This window comes from Thalia democratica, chromosome 4 (genome assembly GCF_965202585.1).
Source record: "Thalia democratica chromosome 4, ktThaDemo2.hap1.1, whole genome shotgun sequence".
Lineage (NCBI taxonomy): Eukaryota > Metazoa > Chordata > Thaliacea > Salpida > Salpidae > Thalia > Thalia democratica.
Window position 1 is genome coordinate 39,923,770 of NC_139168.1, and position 19,616 is coordinate 39,943,385.

Sequence of the window (19,616 nt, forward strand, 5' to 3'; positions counted from 1 at the left end):
AAAAAAAAATTTTTACAATTTTTTTTTTAAATTCCAAAGTAGCGTTTTTTTGTTATTGTATAAAAATTAGACTGAAAGTTTGAAGAGGATTGCTTGAAAAATGTAGGAGGAGATAGATTTTAAATAAAATAGTCTTTATTTTAAACGGTAAAAAGCAACTTGAACCTCAGTAAAAACTCTATAAAATAAGATCAACTTGTAAAAAACATGACTAACCCCACTATGGCCTTAACTACTGATTGTTTCATTTTTCTATTTATAATATTAATTGTTTTATTTCCCTACACCTCCCCCTAACAGACTATCAATTAACTTTTATTAGTATTGTACAAATGTGTTAGTCTTATAAACAATGCTTCTAGAAAATTATCTATTTGGTTGTACTTTCTTATGGATGTGCATTTACTATTTCTTTTTGTATGTAATAAGTTATCGCCTTTTATATTAAACAGATAAGTTTACACGTATTAAGTGCATAGGGGGTAAATCACTTTTTTCACAACTTGATCTTATTTTATAGAGTTTTAACTAAGCTACAATATATTTTTCATCTGATTTTAAAAATTCAAAAGAGTTTTTGAGAAGGTCAAAGTTGGAGGCAACAATAGGTTCCTTATGGGAGGCGTAAACTAAAACAGCAAAAAAAGACTATTTTATTAAAAATCTATTTTCTACGTTTTTTGAGATAAATACCTCAAACTTTCAGGGTATGTTCCTTGCAATATTTAGAAAATTCTGTCGAATTATAATTAAAAAAATAAAAAAACAATTAAAAAAAAACAAAAAAAAAAGTTTTTTTGTTTATTTTTTAAATATTAAAATATCGACAGAGTTTTCTAAATATTACATTTCCCGAAAGTTTGAGGTAGTTATCTCATCAAACGTAGGAGATAGATTTTTAGTGATTTCTAGTTATTTGCCGTTTCAGTTTGCGCCTCCCATAAGGAACCTATTGTTGCCTCCGACTTTGACCGGGTATATCTCAAAAATGATTTAGAGTATAAAATATCTGTAAAAAGCATCTTGTAGCTTAGTAAAAACTAAAATCGTGAGTGTACAATAGGTACTTAATGGGAGAAGAAAACTAAAAAGACAAAAAAAAAAAGACTATTTCACTGAAAATATATCTTTTCCTACGTTTTTTGCGATAGTTACCTAAAACTTGAGAAATGTTTCATGCAATATTTAGATAATTCTGTTGCTACAAAATTTAATAAAATAATAAATGAATGACAAAAATAAACAAAATGTTTATTTATTTATTTTATGTCATAAGATTTTAACTTTAAAAGTTTTGTTGTGATAGAATTTTTTAAGTTTTGCAAAGAAATTATCCTGAAAGTTTGAGATAATTATCTCAAAAAACGTAATAGAAGATAGATTTTTGTGTTTTCTAGTTATTTGCGAATTTAGATTTCCCCTCACATTAGAAATCTATCGTACTCTCTGACTTTGACCTGCTATATCTCAAAAATATTAAAAAAATTTAAAATATGTAAAATGCTACTTGTAGCTTAGTTAAACTTCAACAAAATGAGATCAAATTGTAAAAAAAGTGATTTACCCTCCTGTGCCCTTAAATGTCAATTTTTGGAAAGTGAATGTAGATTTGTTTTGAGAAAAACTATTAGAATTTTAAACTACAATGATTTTTAGGAAAAATGTATTGAGAAGTTTTTATTGTGACTATTAGATAGTTATGTTGACTATTAGATAAAAAGTACATTATAAGTTAAAGAATTTTTATTATTTCAATAGAAATGCAGTCTATTTTAATTAGTTATATTTATTTTTGAAATAATAAAGCGTTTAAAATTGTCTAATATAAAAAATAAAATTAAAAAAGTTTCTTTGTAACTAAAGGATATTTTCATTTTAAAATTTCATAAATACTCAAGTGTGCGAAAACGTAGGTTAATTAGAAAAAAAAATTAATTAAAATTTAATCAACTAAATATTTTAATCACTTATCAAAAACTAGACTGAGTTAAAAAAACTATAAACTAGTTTGAGTTTTCATAAAAAGCATAAACTAGCCTGAGTCAGCCCGATAAACAGACATTTCAAACTAGTCTGAGTGTGTGACAATCCTGTAAGAAGTTAGGCATTCAAATAAAATCTTCTTTAATTAGTTTGAAAGTTATAAAAATTGAATTTAAATAGTTAAACATATTGTTTACAACTTGATAATGTAGTTTTTATTTCTTATATATTTTATACTTATAGTTCAAAACGCTTCGAGAAAGCTTGTTTTGAAAACGATGGAAACTTCTACAAACTTTCTGATTGTTACAAAAACTCTTCAAATAGTTCCTACTTTCAATCTACTCCTCAAAGTCTAAGTAACGAAAGAATGCGAAATAATGCTTCGCCTAGGTTAGACTGTTTTTGTTGTTGTTTTCCTATAACATAATTGGTTTATAATTAAGGGATTATGGAAAGGAGGTTAATCACTTTTTATAAGTTAGCCTTTTTTAAAATTAGTAACTAGTCTACCCGTTTTTTATAGTTCAAATAAGTTTAAAGTATTTTTTTGAGATATAAGCAATCAAATTTAGAAAGTTCTATATCATTCCTAAGAAAGGAGACAACTAAAAAGGCAAAGTAGAGTATTTCACTAAACATTTAGCTCCTACAAATTTTGGCACTCTTTTTTAAATTGTCTCAGTGTAATTTTTAGTAAATTATGAATAGTTAGTAGGAATTAAAGAATTAAGACCTGTTTCTAGAAGTTGTCCGTAATAAAAGAAAATTCTTAAAGTTTTAAGTACATTGCTTAAGGAGAAAAATTCTGGATAAAAATAAAAAAAAAATCATGAAATTTAGCAATGTAAAATGTATTTTCCATATTTTGAATATAAATTTTTTTTTGCAAAACTGATTATGTCTGAAAAATTAGTTTAAATGTTTTTGTTCTACAAAAGTATCTGATAGTATATACTAAAAACTTTAAAAAGGGGCCTAATATTAGCTTTAAAATAAGTTATACTTCTTCATACCATTAAGTCTAAATATTGTTTTTATAAAGAATACTTTATATGCTTTGGTTAAAACTTAGTCTTACTACGTTATTTATCGTTAAATTATTTTAATAAAGTTGTAAACAATACTACAATTTCAAGTATGTTTTAAAAAAGTGTGTACCTACCTGTAATAATCTAAATAGTTTTGCAAGAAGTTATAAGACTTTTATAAACTGTGTTTTATGTATTGAAACATTAGTTTTATTTAGAGTTTAAGTTTAAAAAGTATTGCTTTCTAAAATCCGTAGTTAATTTATTATATTTTCGAATTAAATGTTTAACATTAAAACAAATATTTTTCACGCTGTAAATATTTGAAAACTTGATCTTTTTATTGTTAGTATGACAAAATAAACTTATATTTAGTCATCTGAAATATGATACATATAGTAAATACTGTTTTTTTTTTAAATGTTAAAATATTTAAGTAAATTTAAAGTCAGACTGAAAAAGTTAATTATGATGTTGTTAACTATAAACTGAGCTAATTTTTAAAATTTTATTGAAAGTAAGAAAACCAAAGTAGATCAAAAAAGAAAACTTATTTGCAGTTATTTACCACAGAGAAGTAGTTTTTTAATTAACCAACCATCAAAGAATTCTAAACTAAGCCCAGGTGTTAGATACTAAGCATGAACAAAGACTTCTTACCACAGTAACAGTTGAGGCAGATGAAGTTTTATAGTTGAGTTAATTAGTAACCTATTAATATATTTGATTATTTCTTAAATGTTCGGTAACTTGCCTAAGATTAAGAAATATAATTTTGCTCTGACTTTCATTCTATGGAATTTATTTTTTCACTGCTAATAACGAATCTAAAATCTGTGCGTTGTCAAAGCAATTTATCTAAAATTTAAAGTTTTTCATCTTAAAACAGCCTTACTCCAATCAAGTGTTTATAACTTTTGTCTTCTTGAGAGATCGATAACTGTACCTTTTCTAAAGTTGACGATCTGAGAAAGTTTTGTCAACTTATTGAGCTACGTAGAAAATCACTCGGTGATTTCGAATAACCTACAAGTTGTTTGTTATTTGAATAGGACTGGGCACAATTTTTAGATGGCGGGCCAAATTTCCAAACAAATCTAATTTTTTATGGACCAGACTTGTAAACAAAGAGTCTTTACGGACCAAGTATTTTAAACTATAAAACTATTTTAAAAGGTTTTAAATAGCCTTTAAGGCAAAGTTGTGTTAAAATCCATTACTATGTTGACAGTCTAATCAAAAGCACATTTGATATATTTCTTATAAAGCTTAATTTAATTAGTTTTGCAAAAGTTTCTAAGAAACTAAAAAATACGTCGCGGGTATTTTTTTGGCGAAGTACGTTTCCTACCTCTATAAAACGCTATACTCAAGGACAGATGCACCTTAATAGCTTTTGTTGTTACTCCTTTCTCCATCTTTTTGTTGAGGGTTCTTATTTCAAGATCACATTTGTTCTGTGTGACTTTACTTTTTTGCCATTATTTGCAGACTATTTCATGAAATAATTGCAGTAGGGCGGATTTGCTTGTCTTTATAAAAAAAAAACTAAGTCGGTTTATCGGGTTATGGTGTATTAAAGTTTTATAATTTACCAGTGGCACTACCGAGCTATTCAACAGTTAAAACTGGTTCTATTTCTAAAGGTCTTCGAGTTTTAAAGAAAAAAAAAAGAACACTTGTCCCGGTATTAGTACCGCTTCAATATGGAATGAAAACCTTTAAAGGTTTAAAAAGCTTTATATATGTCCTGCCTTTCTCTTCTTTTCTGGAGTTTTGGTGTAGTTACTTACAATGGTCACCAGCGAATTTTTTATTAAAGTGTAAGGTAAAGTGTTTGCACTTTAAAACTTAGTTTAAAAGGCCATAAAAGTTTTGTAAGTTAGTTTTTAATTAGTTTAACTATTTTATTTGTTATAAATAAGTTAAGTCTGAGTTTAGTATGGTAGTTTGCTTAGACACAGATTTTTATTTTAGTGCAAAAGTTACAAATAGTAAGCAAGAAGAAATGCAGAAAAAGTTTCATCAGCTTGGTTTATCTAGTTTTAATCAACAAGGTAAATTTAAACGTTTCATGAATTAATAAATACATTTTATTTGTCTTTTCATGAATAAATTTTAAGTATAAAGTTATACAGTTTATTTTTTATAAATAAAAAAGCTGTATTTGCAAAAGTATCTGAAATTAATGACAACTTTTTATTAAAATGTAAACATAAAACTTTTAGTTTAATTTAAGTTGCAATCAATAGGATCCTTGTTATTAAAAAATTGCCTTGAAAATTTAATAAAAAAAAACTTCATCTTAATACCTGGTTTAGGTCTTATTTATATTATTATTTTTTATTCCTTAGTAAAATTCAAATAAAATACAACAAAGTATAGTAGTTTATGAAAGTTATTGCTTATCACTTGTAAGTAATATGTTTCTTACAGAATATAAAGTTTTAAAAAATTTATACAAGTTACTTAAAAAATATTAGGACTTTATACAAAACATATGTTTGATAAATATTTATGTAAAGAAGAAGTGAAGTTCAAACTAACGAGGTATGTAAGTAATAAATTAAAAAAATTGTGCAAATAAAGTTTTTTTTTTTTCAAGCAGTAGGTTTTTTTATGAAAATTAATTTGTCAGTTAATGAACTGATTTTTATTTTTTTAGTCTATTCATTTAATATACATCATTATCATGAGTAGATGATGCATAATCATAGATTACATGCTTTAAAGGGGTACTGTATTGTTTTCATGAATTGTGTCTTTTAATTTTAATTAATATTTTAATATAGTTTGACTATAAATATTATTAATGCAGTAATTTATTTTGTTTACAGGTAGTACAAGCTCGCATGGACTAAATTTATCAAATATCAATTTGCAATGTTTAGACCCAATAAAACAACAGACAACTCCACAAAAGCTGTTAAATAGAGGTTAATGACTAATAGTATGTATTAAAAGCCTACAACTTATTTTAGTATAGTTACGCTACTGCTTAATTAAATTTTGGATTTGTATCTGTTGAATTTTTTATTAGCTAATAAAAGAATACGCTTAAAAACAGTTGAGCTTGAAAATTACATACCTTCTCCTATTGAAACGCTGTGTGGCTTTAGAGAGGAGTCTCACTTCAGCCCAGCTGTAAATAATGAGGAACAATGCTTTTTTTCCAACTCTGTAAATCAGTCCGCTGAAAAGGTTTGTAGAATGTTTTTTTAATAATAAAAAAAAAACAAGTATTCTTATTTGTAATTTACACCTTTATCTTTTTTTTCTAAACAAATCTAGGTAGTTTGTAAACTAAATTTGATGTTTACACTTAAAGTGCAGTAAACAAGTGTTTGAGAGGAAACTTTATTTTAAACTTAAAATTAAATATTAAATATAAGAGAATTGATAAATAGAAATAATTTTTGCAAAAAATTAGTTTACTAAATTGTGTATTAAAAGTTTTTTTTTTTTCTACTAAATAAAACTTAAAAGTTTCACCTTTTACGAGAAAAATTAAGCTTTGATATTGTTTATATAGCAAACTGAACTCATTTGGAAGCCAAATCAAAGAATTGGCGAATCTAAAACTAGCAGTTTTGATATCATTCCTCCAAAACAAAGTTTGTATAGTTTTAATGCTTAAAAAATGAAATACTTTAATAGTTTTTGTGAGTATAATAAGCTAAACATTAGCTCGTTTCTGCTAATTTTTTTATGAAGTTCTGTCACCTTGATGAAACCTTTTTTGTATTCAGTTGAGATATTCATACATAATACCTGTGTTATACTATATTTAACTTTACAACGACGATATATATTTTGAAATCTTAGTACTTTGATATAGTAATTTACTGCAATTTAATGTTTATTTTTTAATTAAAAACATTCGATTTTTTAAATAATTGTTAAATTCATGCTTTAATTACGTATATGTTATTTTTTGAAGCTAGTATTTTTTGAAGACTGCCCACTAGGGTGCATCTGTTGCCCTCAAAAATATAAATTTTAGAATTTTACTTAGCTTTTTGTTTTTGTATGTGGCAAATCACATAAATAGACGGCACAAAAAATAAGATTCCTAGCTATAAGCCTTTTGGGCCAAATACTTTTGAAAGTTTTGCTTTATATCGGTATAATTGAAAAGGTTGACTTTTTTAAACTCTTATTAAAAATTATTTTTGTTAATTAAATAACTTTTAGAATATTAATATTTATTTAAAAGAAATTTTTAAATAATTTATTCAGACCTTTATCGCTTTAAAAAAAAACATCAACTACAAATACTTGTTGAAATTTGAATTTTTTTTTTTAGAATTTAAAGTAAAACAAGTCACAACATTTTGTTTCTTGAACCATACATAATTCTGAGGTTTGATACTTGCTACCTATCCTGCTCAATAGTTTTTAGATTGTCTTGATACGTGTTTTCATATCTCGACGAAGTTACAAAATTGCTGGACAATTTAAGACCTCGTTCGGCAGCGTCATTGACTACACTCATGTAATTTACTATCTCTTTTGTATATAAGTAATCTTTGTCGCTAGTCCTTTGTTCTGGTATTTTAAATAAGAAAAAATGACTGCACTCTAGAATAGAAAAAAAGAGCATGGAATTACTTCAAACAAAGTCTGCTAAATCTCGCTTCTCATTAGACTAAACAGGACTAATAGGTAACTCATTGTTTTTTCTAGATGTTTGGGGCCTATGCTGATTTATTTGATGATTTAAAGCATCAGCAACCTTAGCTTTGACTGATTGACTGGTATTATCATTAAACAAACTCAAAGGAACTAGTTCTTCAACAAGATACCAGAGATGGTTTTTCATTGCACTTATCGCAGAGGTTGCACGTAACTCATCAGTACTTTTGTATTTTTGAAGTGTAATTACCAGATCCGAGTCGTTGCTAGGAGCTCCTGAAGCTACAGTACAATTGATCCAATAGGGAAGGTAGCAATTTATGCAAACATCAACAAAAAGTTTAATTTTTTTCAAACAAGTGTTGGCTAAAATTGTTTTTAATGAGCTCTGTTGTCAAAGCAAAACTATTTTAAGAGTGTTATTGACTTAGCTCATTCATCTAGCTCTAAAAACAGCTCCAGGACGTTGAGGAGTAAAACCTCAAGTCCTCTGCTAAGGCTGAAGTCCAATGTAAATTAAGGCTAGTTTGACAACGTCTTTATAATCATCACACAGACAAGCCAATTGAAAATGTTAATATTTTTAACGAGTTTCAGAAGTAACTTCGAAATTCAAAACATAATTTCCTTCAAAGTGTTGCAAGATGTTTTGCCAATGATTCTTAAATTTTTTGAAGTCTTCTATCTCTGGTGTTTTTGATTTTTCTGTGGCTAAATAACTGAAAACTTTATATAGAAGCAGCTCTAGTACCTGATGCCTGCAAGCTAGCCCAAATATTGACTTACCAATTTTTTTTGGAATGTTTAACAAGCGCACCTTTGTATTTCCCTGTATTAGAGTTAGTAAAGTAAAAAACCATACCATTAATGCTGTTTACACAGTTCCATTCTTGGAAAAGACCCATCAATATATTACAAACTGTTTCGCCGTAAACATTTTTCAAGTTTTTTCCTAATGAAGGAACTCCTAGAAGCTAATGTTATTTTCCTGAGACAAAAACAGACAAGTGATTGCCACTCTTTGAGTAAAACAAAGCCGCGAGTGAACTTTTAAATTGTCCTAAGTAATTCTGAATTTTTAAAACTACCTAAAAAAGTTAAATTAACTTTTCAAAATTATTAAAAATCAAAACTTTTAATAATACCTGAGTTTTAGAAATAACTTTAAACTAGTCTGAGTTATCCTGAAATTTAAACTAGTCTGAGTTATCCTGAGTATACTAAGTGTGTGGTAACCATGTACTGTAGTGTTACATGAACTAAATAACTTCGAATAAATTAACTTGTTTTTTGATGATGCAATTTTTGTTACTTTGTTTTCGTAGGTTCTTTTTCAAGAAACCATTATTACCTCTACTCTTTCATATTATGGTTCAATTTGTCATTCAACCAAATAAAATGTATTTGCACCGCACACAATGAGGTTGCAACTCTTTACTTTACAATAATTAAATTTCATATATCTTCTAAGAGAAGATAGATTAAAAAAACAAGTCTTTTAATTGCTATTTTAGTTTGATTCTACTATAAGAAACCAATGTAATTAAAAACTTTGGTTCTTCATATTTTAAAAAATAAGCTTATTTTTAAATAATTGTAATAAGAAACTTATAGTCTGGATAAAATTCTACAAAATAAAGCTAACTTAAAAAAAACCCTCGTTTATATTATAAAATTACGACATGAAGCAAAATTTTCAAAAGTGTTCTGCTCTAACAGGCTTATAGCTAGGAAGCTTTTTTTTTGTGCCGTATATTTATGTGATTTTCCACATACAGAAAAATAAGCTAAGCTAATTTCCAAGGTCGAAGCAACAGATGCACCCTACTGTGCATGAAGTTAAAAAATCTTCGGAGTGAAAACAAGTCAAAATAAGTATATATCTTGTGTTTATTTATATACTTTGGTTTGTTATTAAAATTTAAAGTTACTATTTAATCATACAAAGAAATTTAAGCTGCAACAATTGTAATTATTTTTAAAAACATCTTGTTAAAATTCTTATTGAAATATTTAGTTTAGGTCTGAAAATTGTATAAATTTTAGATATTTGATAACTATGAGTTAAGAAATAGATTTATGAGTTCCATTTTTTTTGATTGATTTAGAAACTTTTAAATTGCCAAAAAAAAAAGTAATAAAGGAAAAAAAAAATTAAAACAAGACTAATAAGATTATACTATTTCAAAAAACTTTTTTCCCAATTTCCAAAAATTGGGTGCACGGCTATTCTAATTCGGATAATTGAAACTGTTAAAAAATGAATTTTAAAGGTCACAATTTAAAAAGTGATGTATATGTGAAAAATAAAAAATACTTTTGTACCATTTGATTAACATATCAATTAGCATACCATTTGATAATTAATTTTATTGAATAATGGATAAAATAAGTTTTAAAATATAGTAGTTTTTTAAATTGATTTTAAATAATTTTTTTAGTTCTTATTTTTACTTTCATAATCTTATAAATTAGACCTACGTACGTGTTTTTTTCTAATACATATAACTTTTTGAGTTGTGATCCTATAAATGTTTTTTTAAAGAGTTTGAGTTGACGGAATTTGAATTATAATGTAACCCAAATAAAATTATCAAATGTTGAACATTAAATTGTTATAATGCTGTAAAAGCTTTATTGTATAAAAATTATTTGGTTTTGTCCCTTAAATAATACTCTAAATGAGTTCCCGAGTTATAAAATGTTTAGATTTTTCACAAAAAAATTAATTATTAGATACTTTATAGTGAAAGTAAGCATCACTAAAATTAAGTTTTATTAGCAGAAAATTATACTGAAGATTCATAAATTCCTTATAATGAAATATCAGCATGATTAATTGTAGCGTTTAAAAAGAATAAACTATTTATATATTTTTTATTTTAGAAAATGAGTATTCACAGTTCAATTACAATGCTGAAAACATTTTTTCCAACAATCACACTTCAAGTAACACACGTGAGGTACTACAGAATTACAAGATTTTTATTTGATAAAACAGATTATATTTTAAAATTATTTTAACTTATCAATTAAAATGTGGTAATTGTTTTTGTAGATTTTGTTTTTATATTTTATTTATTATTTTTGAAAAACTAGGAAACTGAATTTTATTGGTGAATAATACTATTACTAGTTTTCATTCTTGAATTTTTAATACATTTAGTTGTTGATGTAAAACTTAGTTGATTCTAAAAATCAGTTTTTAAATAAGAAGTTTTGTTTTATTATATAATATTAAATATTAATTTATTTAGGTTTCTTTATTTTATCGTTACGATCACAATATTTTTTTCAAGACATTTTTGTAAGTTTAAAAAATAGCTCTCCCAAAAGAAATAAACTTCAATAAAGGCTTATTTTCATTTTGTAATCTTTTTACGTTTTAGTATTGCAATGTATAAAATATAGTTTATCCAATCATTTAAAGTGTTATACAACTAAAACTAAGACCGTAGCTAATGTTTATCTATAAAACTTAAAACTTTAGTAAATTAAAGAATAATTTTTTTTTTTCAAAACATAATTTTGAATGTCATAGAATAGTTAAGTTCACACTACATGCAACTAAGAATATAGCTTTCAAATATCAGAAAAACCAACTAACAGTCGAGAAACCGACACCAAAGCAACCAACAGTCAAGTAACTTTCAAGTGAGTGCAAACAGAGTTACAAACAAGAGAAGCAGTCAACAACAGCTCAATAATCTCTACAACTCAGCTGCTGGCAGCAACATGCAGACACCATCGTTTTTTCAACCTCCACCACAGTTACAACATTTTCCTTCTACCTTTAATTCTGCACCTGCAACTTTTTTTCAACTCGATCACCACCCACAGACTCGTTTTTTTTCTGCTGCTGACGCGGCTGGTTCAGCTCAGTACCTTTATAATTCTACTCCTGGTTTTCAAGCACACGGTTCTGGAAATGCAGGTGTCAGGCAAAGGTTTCCTATTATAACATCTCAAGGACCACCGCAAGCCATGTATCCGCCATTTGTGAATGAAAATATGTGGCCGATTGTTTCCATACCTGGCAACCAGACGCAAACCAATCAGATAGGTGCTATACCAGAGTTGTACGGTAAGTGATGTATTTCAAAACCTTTCTAAAATGGTCTAGTTAGGGATTTTATATAAGGCTTTAATCTGTTGGTTTTATTAAGCAAAAAAAAAAGCTGCATCATAATATCGTTAATGTTCACTGTTAGTGAAAAATACACTAAATATTATAACTTATAAAAATAAATTTTGAGTATTGAAAAAGTTTAAATATATATTATTTGATCAACTTAAAATTTGTTTTTTAAAAGAAATTAATATCTTGAATAATAACAACAATGCAGGGTTGCCACTCGGTCAGGAAATCAGGAAAAGTCAGGAAAAATTCTAAAAAATGTCAAAAGTCAGTAAAAGTCAGGAAAAAATGGGGGGTTTTGAAAAAATGTCAGGAAAAGTCAGGAAATTTGATAAAATAAAAAAAAAGAGTCAGATTTTGTCAGTTTAAATTTCAGAATTCCTGGTTTTCCAAAGCCTTCAAAATGTAAAAATTAATTAAAAGTACTTTAAAGTCAGAAAAAATTCCAAAATTTTCCTAGAGATTTACAAAAATACTTAATTTTATTTCCAATGCCTTTATCTGGTATAAATTAGTAAAATATCCTTTATAAAACTGCAAAAATTTTCTATTAACATATTGAACAAGTAGCTTACTTGAACAAGCAGATTTTCTAAGCTTTTTAGTATTGATGATCTGTAGCAAGGACACTTTAATATTGAAACTGTGATATATACACAAAAGTTTATCTAGCATAATTTTAGAATCAAAGTGTTTTTTGTTTAAGTTAATAATTGAGTTCTTTATAACTAATCAGTTAGATTAGTATTTTATGTTATTTACCTCTTTATAATTTTTAAATTTAGTGAAATAATAAATTTATAAAATAAGTTATAAGAGAGGTATATGTCAAGATTAAGTTTACTTATTGTTTGTATTTTTGTAGAGAAACTGAAGTTTTTAAAGTATATAAGAGTATATTTATTTGTTACAAATTTTATACTAAATGATAAGATGAAATATTTTATACAACAGATATATAGTTTAGTTTTAAGGTTTCAACTGTAAAGTTTTATTGTTGCTTTAAGATTTTAGTTGTGAAAGTTAATTATTAATTCAAGGTTTTAATTGTAAAAGTTCCTTATATGTCATTTGTTTATCTAGATACATTTATGCTAGTAAATGCTAAAAAATTGTGTCTTTTTTCAGACAAGCTGTGTTTATAAGGTAATAATACAAGTATTTTGCTGATAGAGCTGTTTATTACAAACATCAAATGGATGGTTTAAGTGATGTACTGGAAGTTTGATGATAGAATTTAGCAATAAAAACTGTCGTTTTAAACCTGTATTAAAATAAGATTTAAAGCTTTATTTTAAGTGTTAGTTTATGTATTTTAGAATAGGTTTAATTAAAGAGTTTGATTTAGAAAAGTCAGGAAAATTTTGGTAAAAAGTCAAGAAAAGTCAGGAAATTTTTCTCAGCTTGATCAGTGGCAACCATGACAATGTCAGTATGATTAGCTCAATATTTAAACGTTTTATTTCTTCTTAATTTACCATGCATTAAGTTTGCGACAGTTTCCCATTTACTTGTGTATTTTAAACTATAGTTTTTGAAGTTTTGACAAAGTTATTAATAGTAAAAGTTCAGTATAAAATTAATCAAAATTTCAACAATAATATTTAAAACGATGAAAATTAGGACGAACTATGGTAGCATAAAAACATGAAATAAACAAATATTCAGTAGTATTATAATTAAAGTTAATTGAAAAACAAAGTAGTATTTCCAAAATTATAACTTAATTTTATAGGTGTTCAATCAGCAATGTTTGCTGTTCGTCCGCTCATAAGAAATCCAAATCCTCACCATCTGCAAACTAGTAACTTGCCAAAAAGCATGCCTTCGACTAAACTCTATCAAGCTATAGAAGAATCCTATGACGAATACAAGAACTTAGAAAAAGAGCGTAAAAAGGTATGTCAAAATTTAGAAAGTTGCTTAACTGGTTAATTTTATTAAAAATTTTATGAAATCTTTTTTTTTGTGAGATATGTAGGTTATTCTGTGATTTTTGTAAAACTCGTGGAAATCGTTATTGTAAAAAAAAGTAATTTTTGCAAATGTTTGTAACAGGCTGAGACGGAGTTGGGAAAGGCATTTCCAGGGAGAAGAGTGTCCAGTTCTATGAACACGCCTCTTCCAAGACCCCCTGCAAATCCATCTAGGGTCGACAAGCTCATTACTGATCAGCATCGAGAACACGGCAGGGTTTAATTTTTTTAATTACATAGATATGTGATTAAAAATTACTATCAATTAGTTTTTACATATACTTTTTAAGGCCGTAGGGGGAATAAAACAATTTTTTTTACAAAAGTTAACTTTGGCTTTTATTATGAAAACTTAAAGTACAAACTACAAGCTAGTTTTTATAGAATTCAAAAATATCAATTAACTTTTAAGATATTTTATTTTTTGTAAAAAGTTTCCGATACAAACGTTTGGACCGCAATTTTTTTGGGGTCAATTTTCTCGGAAATTTCAAAATCATTAAAAGTCTATCTCCTCCTTTACTTTTCAAGCAATCTTCTTTAGTTTTTCAGGAAATATTCCTTATACTAAAGGAAATAAAACGTTACTTAAGAATTTTATTTATAAAAAAAAATTATGACAAAAAAATTTACTTATAATTTTTAATTCCAAAGTAACATTTTTTTCTTATTGTATAAAGATTAGACTGTGAAAGTTTGAAGAAGATTGCTTGAAAAATGTAGTAGGAGATAGATTTTAAATAAATGTAGGAGAAGATAGATCTTTTTTCGCTGTTTTAGTTTTCCCCTCCCATAAGGAACCTATTATGCGGCCTGACTTTGACCTGTCATATCTCAAACAATATTTTGAATTTTTTTAAGCGGTTAAAAGCAACTTGAACCTTAGTAAAAACTCTATAAAATAAGATCAACTTGTAAAAAACATGGTTAACCCCCCTATGGCCTTAATTAGTAACATCTGTATAAACAGATAAAACAGTATATGTTATTTATTTTATATTTATAATTTTCTGTACTAGTATCTACATAAGTTATTAAAAAAGAAGGTTCCTTAGCAATTTTGCAAACATTGACTCTTTTATGAAACTAAAAGTATGTATTAAAAACAAGTTACTATTAGATGTTGTAAATTTTGTAGGAAGTTTCGTGCACAAACATATGTAATTTTTTTATATTCAAATTTTTTGGATATTTTATATTTCACTTAATGTTCATCTACTTTTTTGTATTTTGAGCTAAAAACTTTAAGTTTTTAGGAAATAGTTCTCTAATAACACGTTTACAACATAGTTTAATGAAAGGAAGTAGTTAAGTCAATTTCCTTGTATCTGTCAACTATTTTAGTTGAGTTTTTGCTTTGCCAGAATATACATTTATTAATAAAAAGAAAGTAAGTTGAATGGTGGCAGTGCAAGTTACCAAATGTAGAAACTCATAAACTATAACAACAGACTTCGTTGCTTCTTTTGCTAACAAAAATTAAATATTGATTATGATAAATAAATTAATCGCCACGCTAAAACAAGATCTTGTCAAAAAATTCAGTTGATCTTATAAACGTTAATATAAATTTAGGAATATTTCAGTGGTTTATTTACAAAGTATATAAATCATAGATGAAAAATTAATGAAAATTGTAACTATGGAAACTACGAACATGTTTAAACTATTGTAAGGTCTCTTATTCTCGATTAGAGTTTAAATTATTTCTCTGAAATTATCAACTGGGGCACGCAGAGTTTTCTAAGTTCATTTAGTAAATTTATTAAGAAAGAGATGTCTTTAAATCATTACCACATAGATTAGTAATAAAAGAGACATTTGCTTTTAACATAGTCCACATTGAAAATCCATTTATATCAAATCAGGCAAAGTAGAAGACCATATTTACTTCAACAAAATCTTAGGAAATAACGTTTGCACCAAACTTAAATTTTTATTGAGGTAGGGGATGGTTCCCAATTTCGTTTGAAGGTGAAAGGCTAATGTTTTGTCAGCTAAAAGCATAAAATGCGAGTGTGAGAAAAATCATCAACATTTATCTCAAGCTGCTTCTCTGCAACATGAAAAAGAAACAATACTTCAAAACTGTCTGAAAGCGAAAAAGACCAAAGAAAATATTTTTCATAAATATTTGAACGCTGGCGCGGCAGAGTGATAATTTTTTCTAATAACTCTTCACAATTGAGGCTTCTGTTAAGAATCATGATGACAGAGTGTACACAAAATCTTCAACAGTCATTGGGAAATCCGTAAGTATACTCTACCGCTGTTTACACAATCTTAAATATAATAAGTCACATCTGTTTTTTTTGGAACAGGGGTTAAGATAAACACAGCCATCTACATTAAAAGTGTTTTTTTACAGCTTTTGAAAATGTAAAAATAGTTTCTAATACCAGTTTTTATCTAATCTTCATTTTCTATTTCATTTCTTCCTTATTCTTTCCTAGACTTCTTTAATCATCGTTTTTGATCATCAGTGGGTGAACTTGCACCCCTAAGACGGTTTTCAGATGTACCAAGCTCCTATGTTTTGTTAACAACATAGTAAATTAGAAGCTTCGCTATTTTCAAGATCTTAATAATTTATGAGTTTGTCCTTCCCGCGCGATGAAGCTGAACTGTTGCTTCTTTTTTGCTCACTTTTAGAGGTTATAATAAATTTTCTGAAAAAATAAAGATAACTAGTTTTACTAGATGTTTCTTTTAATTTGAAAGAGATAAAAAGATGGTATTTAATTAGTATTCAATCTTTAATCAAATGAAAATATAAGAATTTTTGGTTTACCCTGTATATTAGTTTTGCTAGCCTGCTTATCACTTTAGTGTATCAAAGTATTGCAAAAATTTAATTTCCTTGTATATTAGTAATTTTTAAGCATCACAAGCTTTTAAAAATGTTTCACAGTTTTAAAGTATTTGAATTAAGTTATTTAACAAAAACTATAGGTAATGGCACTGATAGACCGAATGGCACATCTTTTAGAAGGGCCGATGCATACTACAGTAAACACGTTGCTGGAAGAACATTACCAACGAATTAGAGAAGTCGAAGCTAAGAGGAGAGATGAAATGAGCTCAAGACAGTCCAGTCTTCCAGGTTCCCCAATGTTACCCACTGATAATGATATAGGTGTCCTTTTTTAATAGTTTCTGAGCACAAAATATTCCAATATAAAACCAATTTATAAAAAAGTTAAGAGCTGTAATATATTTCGAGTTATTGTTTTTAGATAACCTTTGAAATTTATTCATTTTACAAAAGTTTTATATAAACATTTTTATTTTAGAACGGTTAATGGTTGCATTGGCCGAAGCACTGAAAAATTTGACCAAGTCAACAAAAAGGTCTAGAACTGCTCTATGGGCAGCTTTGCAGATAACACTAGATTCAAAAACTGTTAAACAACAGGTTTGGTTTTTTGTATATTAATAACAGTTAGTGTGATATTAAATCATATTTTTTATTTCAAACTAACAATATTTTAATAATGATTAAATATGTCAGGATTGCCTCACACATAAGATAACCCTGACTAGTTTGAGATTTTTTAAAAACTTGGGTCAACTCAGGCTAGGTTATATCAAGGTTATACTTTTTTGAAAAACTTAAGCTGACTAAGGCTTGTTTGGTTTTTTCGCAAAACTCAAGCTAGTTTGAATTCTTTTCCTAAATCCCAGGATAGTTGTTGAAAATAAACTGTGTTTTTAATAACCACTTTTGTTAATATTTTGGTGATTTAGATATTAAAGGTTTTTTACAATTTTAAAGTTTTATAAACGTGACTGACTTTTTTGCCTCATAAGTGCCAACCTTGACATGTTTTACTACTAAAATACTTGTATTTCAAAACTAAATTTTTAAAAAATTTGTATAAAATCATATAGATAGTAAATAAAACAAGTTGCATTAGTTAAGTTTTAAAAATTGTTACAATATTTAAGCTTTATTTTTCAAGATAAGGAAGTTTAAAAATTTTATAGTGGTTTTTTGTATTTGTCTTATCAGCAGAATGCTAATAGTTAAAATATTAAATGCAGTTTTTATTTATTTTAGGAAGCTGATTCTGCGATGATGACAGAAAACAACTAAATCTGTATTTATATTTGCTTCAAAATATTTATATGACAACTAAAATAATGCCTTAACTTTTCTTTGATTAGCTTTTAATGAGTATTATTAAAATTTAGTGAGTACTGCTTTTAATTTTTTTTTATTACTGTTTTTGAAAAGAGCTTATGTTATACTCTTTGCCTTTACTTGTTTTAACTGACTATTTGTTACATTGCGCAATTTGAAAGTAAATTATAATTTTAGCCTAGCTTTTTATAAGTGAGCATTACAATTGTGTTGGCTCCTAATATAATTGTCTTTAATGCTAAGTACCATTGTTAAAGTTTTTTGTTAAAGTTTGTTGAAATTTCCATTTAAATCACTACTTAGTGTTGTTAGTTTGTTGCTTTAATTAGAGTTGAGGATTATAGTTGTTCAGATATTAAGTTGTTAGATTTTTTTGCTTTTTGATTGGTCCATGATTCGCACTTGTTGTACACATACTCATACTAAAGTCTCTTGTTTATAAGTAAGCAAATTTGTACATATTTTTTGACGTTTAAATTTGTTGAAGCATCAAACGGAATGTTTTTAAACTGTTTTTACGGCTTTATTAAGTTTTTACTTTAATTTAAAGAGGTTTGTATAACACTTTAATTGTTAAATTTTATAAAATATATTTTATTTACCTATAATGTTAAATATTACATTTTATAGCTTAGTTTTTGAAATACATGTTTATAATTAATTCAAGTATATTTATTTTTTACATGTTTTTAAAAACTTATATTTTAATTTTTTATTTAAAATAAGCTAAAAGTTGCATTACGGAAAAAATGTTTTGTAGTTTTTCAAAATTTTGTGGAAATAATTGCACAAATTATTTATTTTCTATAGACTTGCAAGCTTTATTCATACAAAATTTATTAACATATGTTTTTACTTTACATAAGTTTTATCTCGTGTAGAATTTAGCGCTAAAATATTACCTAATAAAATTTTTCATTAAAATAAATGCTAACTCTTAATTTTTCAGCAAAAAATTAATTTTCAACTTTATGCTTAAAATGGAAACAAAATGAAAGTTGTGCACTTTGTCGTAATTAACTAACATGTTATTGTTTAATTTGTTTAGTCCAAGTAAAAAGTTCTTGATTTTTTAATATGAGTCGCCTATAATTTATAAGCTTACATTTTCAAAACAATCACATTAAATGAATTTAAATTCTTTTGTTCGTTGTATTATAAGAAAATTTGTAAATCGTTTAGTGTTGTACTGTACGAAGTTTTGTAAATGAATCATGGACCCTAAGATTTCTGATTAAGCATGCCCAAAATAAGGTTTTTTTGTTATATTTCAAGTTTTATTTAAATATTTTTGTTCTAAAAGTTATACATTTGCATTAAATGAAATTACTCAAATATTTGTCATGTTTTGTTTTTGTTAATTGTTTATTTATAATATAAAAAACTTACTCGAAAATAATTAAACATCCAATAATTTATTTTTAGATAAAGTAGATTTTGCTAAAACTTTGTTATGATGGTTACTTAGTTCATTCAAAACATATCAACAAATAAGTTTTGTATCTATAAAGCCTTTAATTAGTTGTTTCAATAATAACATATATAAACGTTTAATTTTAAGCAGATGTCTGAAATGTTGTAATAAAAAATTTATAACTTACAGTAACCTCTCGCATCTTTACGTACTCGTGACCTTACGCACTTTCGTCTAGTTACGCATTTTGGAATTCTAAAAAGTTAAAAAGAAAATTTTTTGTTTTAATATTGTA

At 26.4% G+C, this 19,616-nt stretch overlaps 1 protein-coding gene across 1 annotated transcript; it reads left to right on the forward strand.

Annotated features, from left to right (window-relative positions):
• The first annotated feature begins 2,232 nt into the window (after positions 1 to 2,232).
• Positions 2,233 to 18,502, forward strand: LOC145833803 (uncharacterized). The gene is made up of 11 exons (XM_082940993.1): positions 2,233 to 2,376; positions 5,852 to 5,950; positions 6,082 to 6,215; positions 6,547 to 6,628; positions 10,536 to 10,612; positions 11,259 to 11,733; positions 13,523 to 13,686; positions 13,846 to 13,980; positions 16,716 to 16,899; positions 17,057 to 17,178; positions 17,824 to 18,502. Exons 1-11 carry the CDS (start codon positions 2,364 to 2,366, stop codon positions 17,857 to 17,859), a joined length of 1,521 nt encoding a protein of 506 aa, XP_082797119.1. The 5' UTR covers positions 2,233 to 2,363; the 3' UTR covers positions 17,860 to 18,502.
• The last annotated feature ends 1,114 nt before the right edge of the window (positions 18,503 to 19,616 follow it).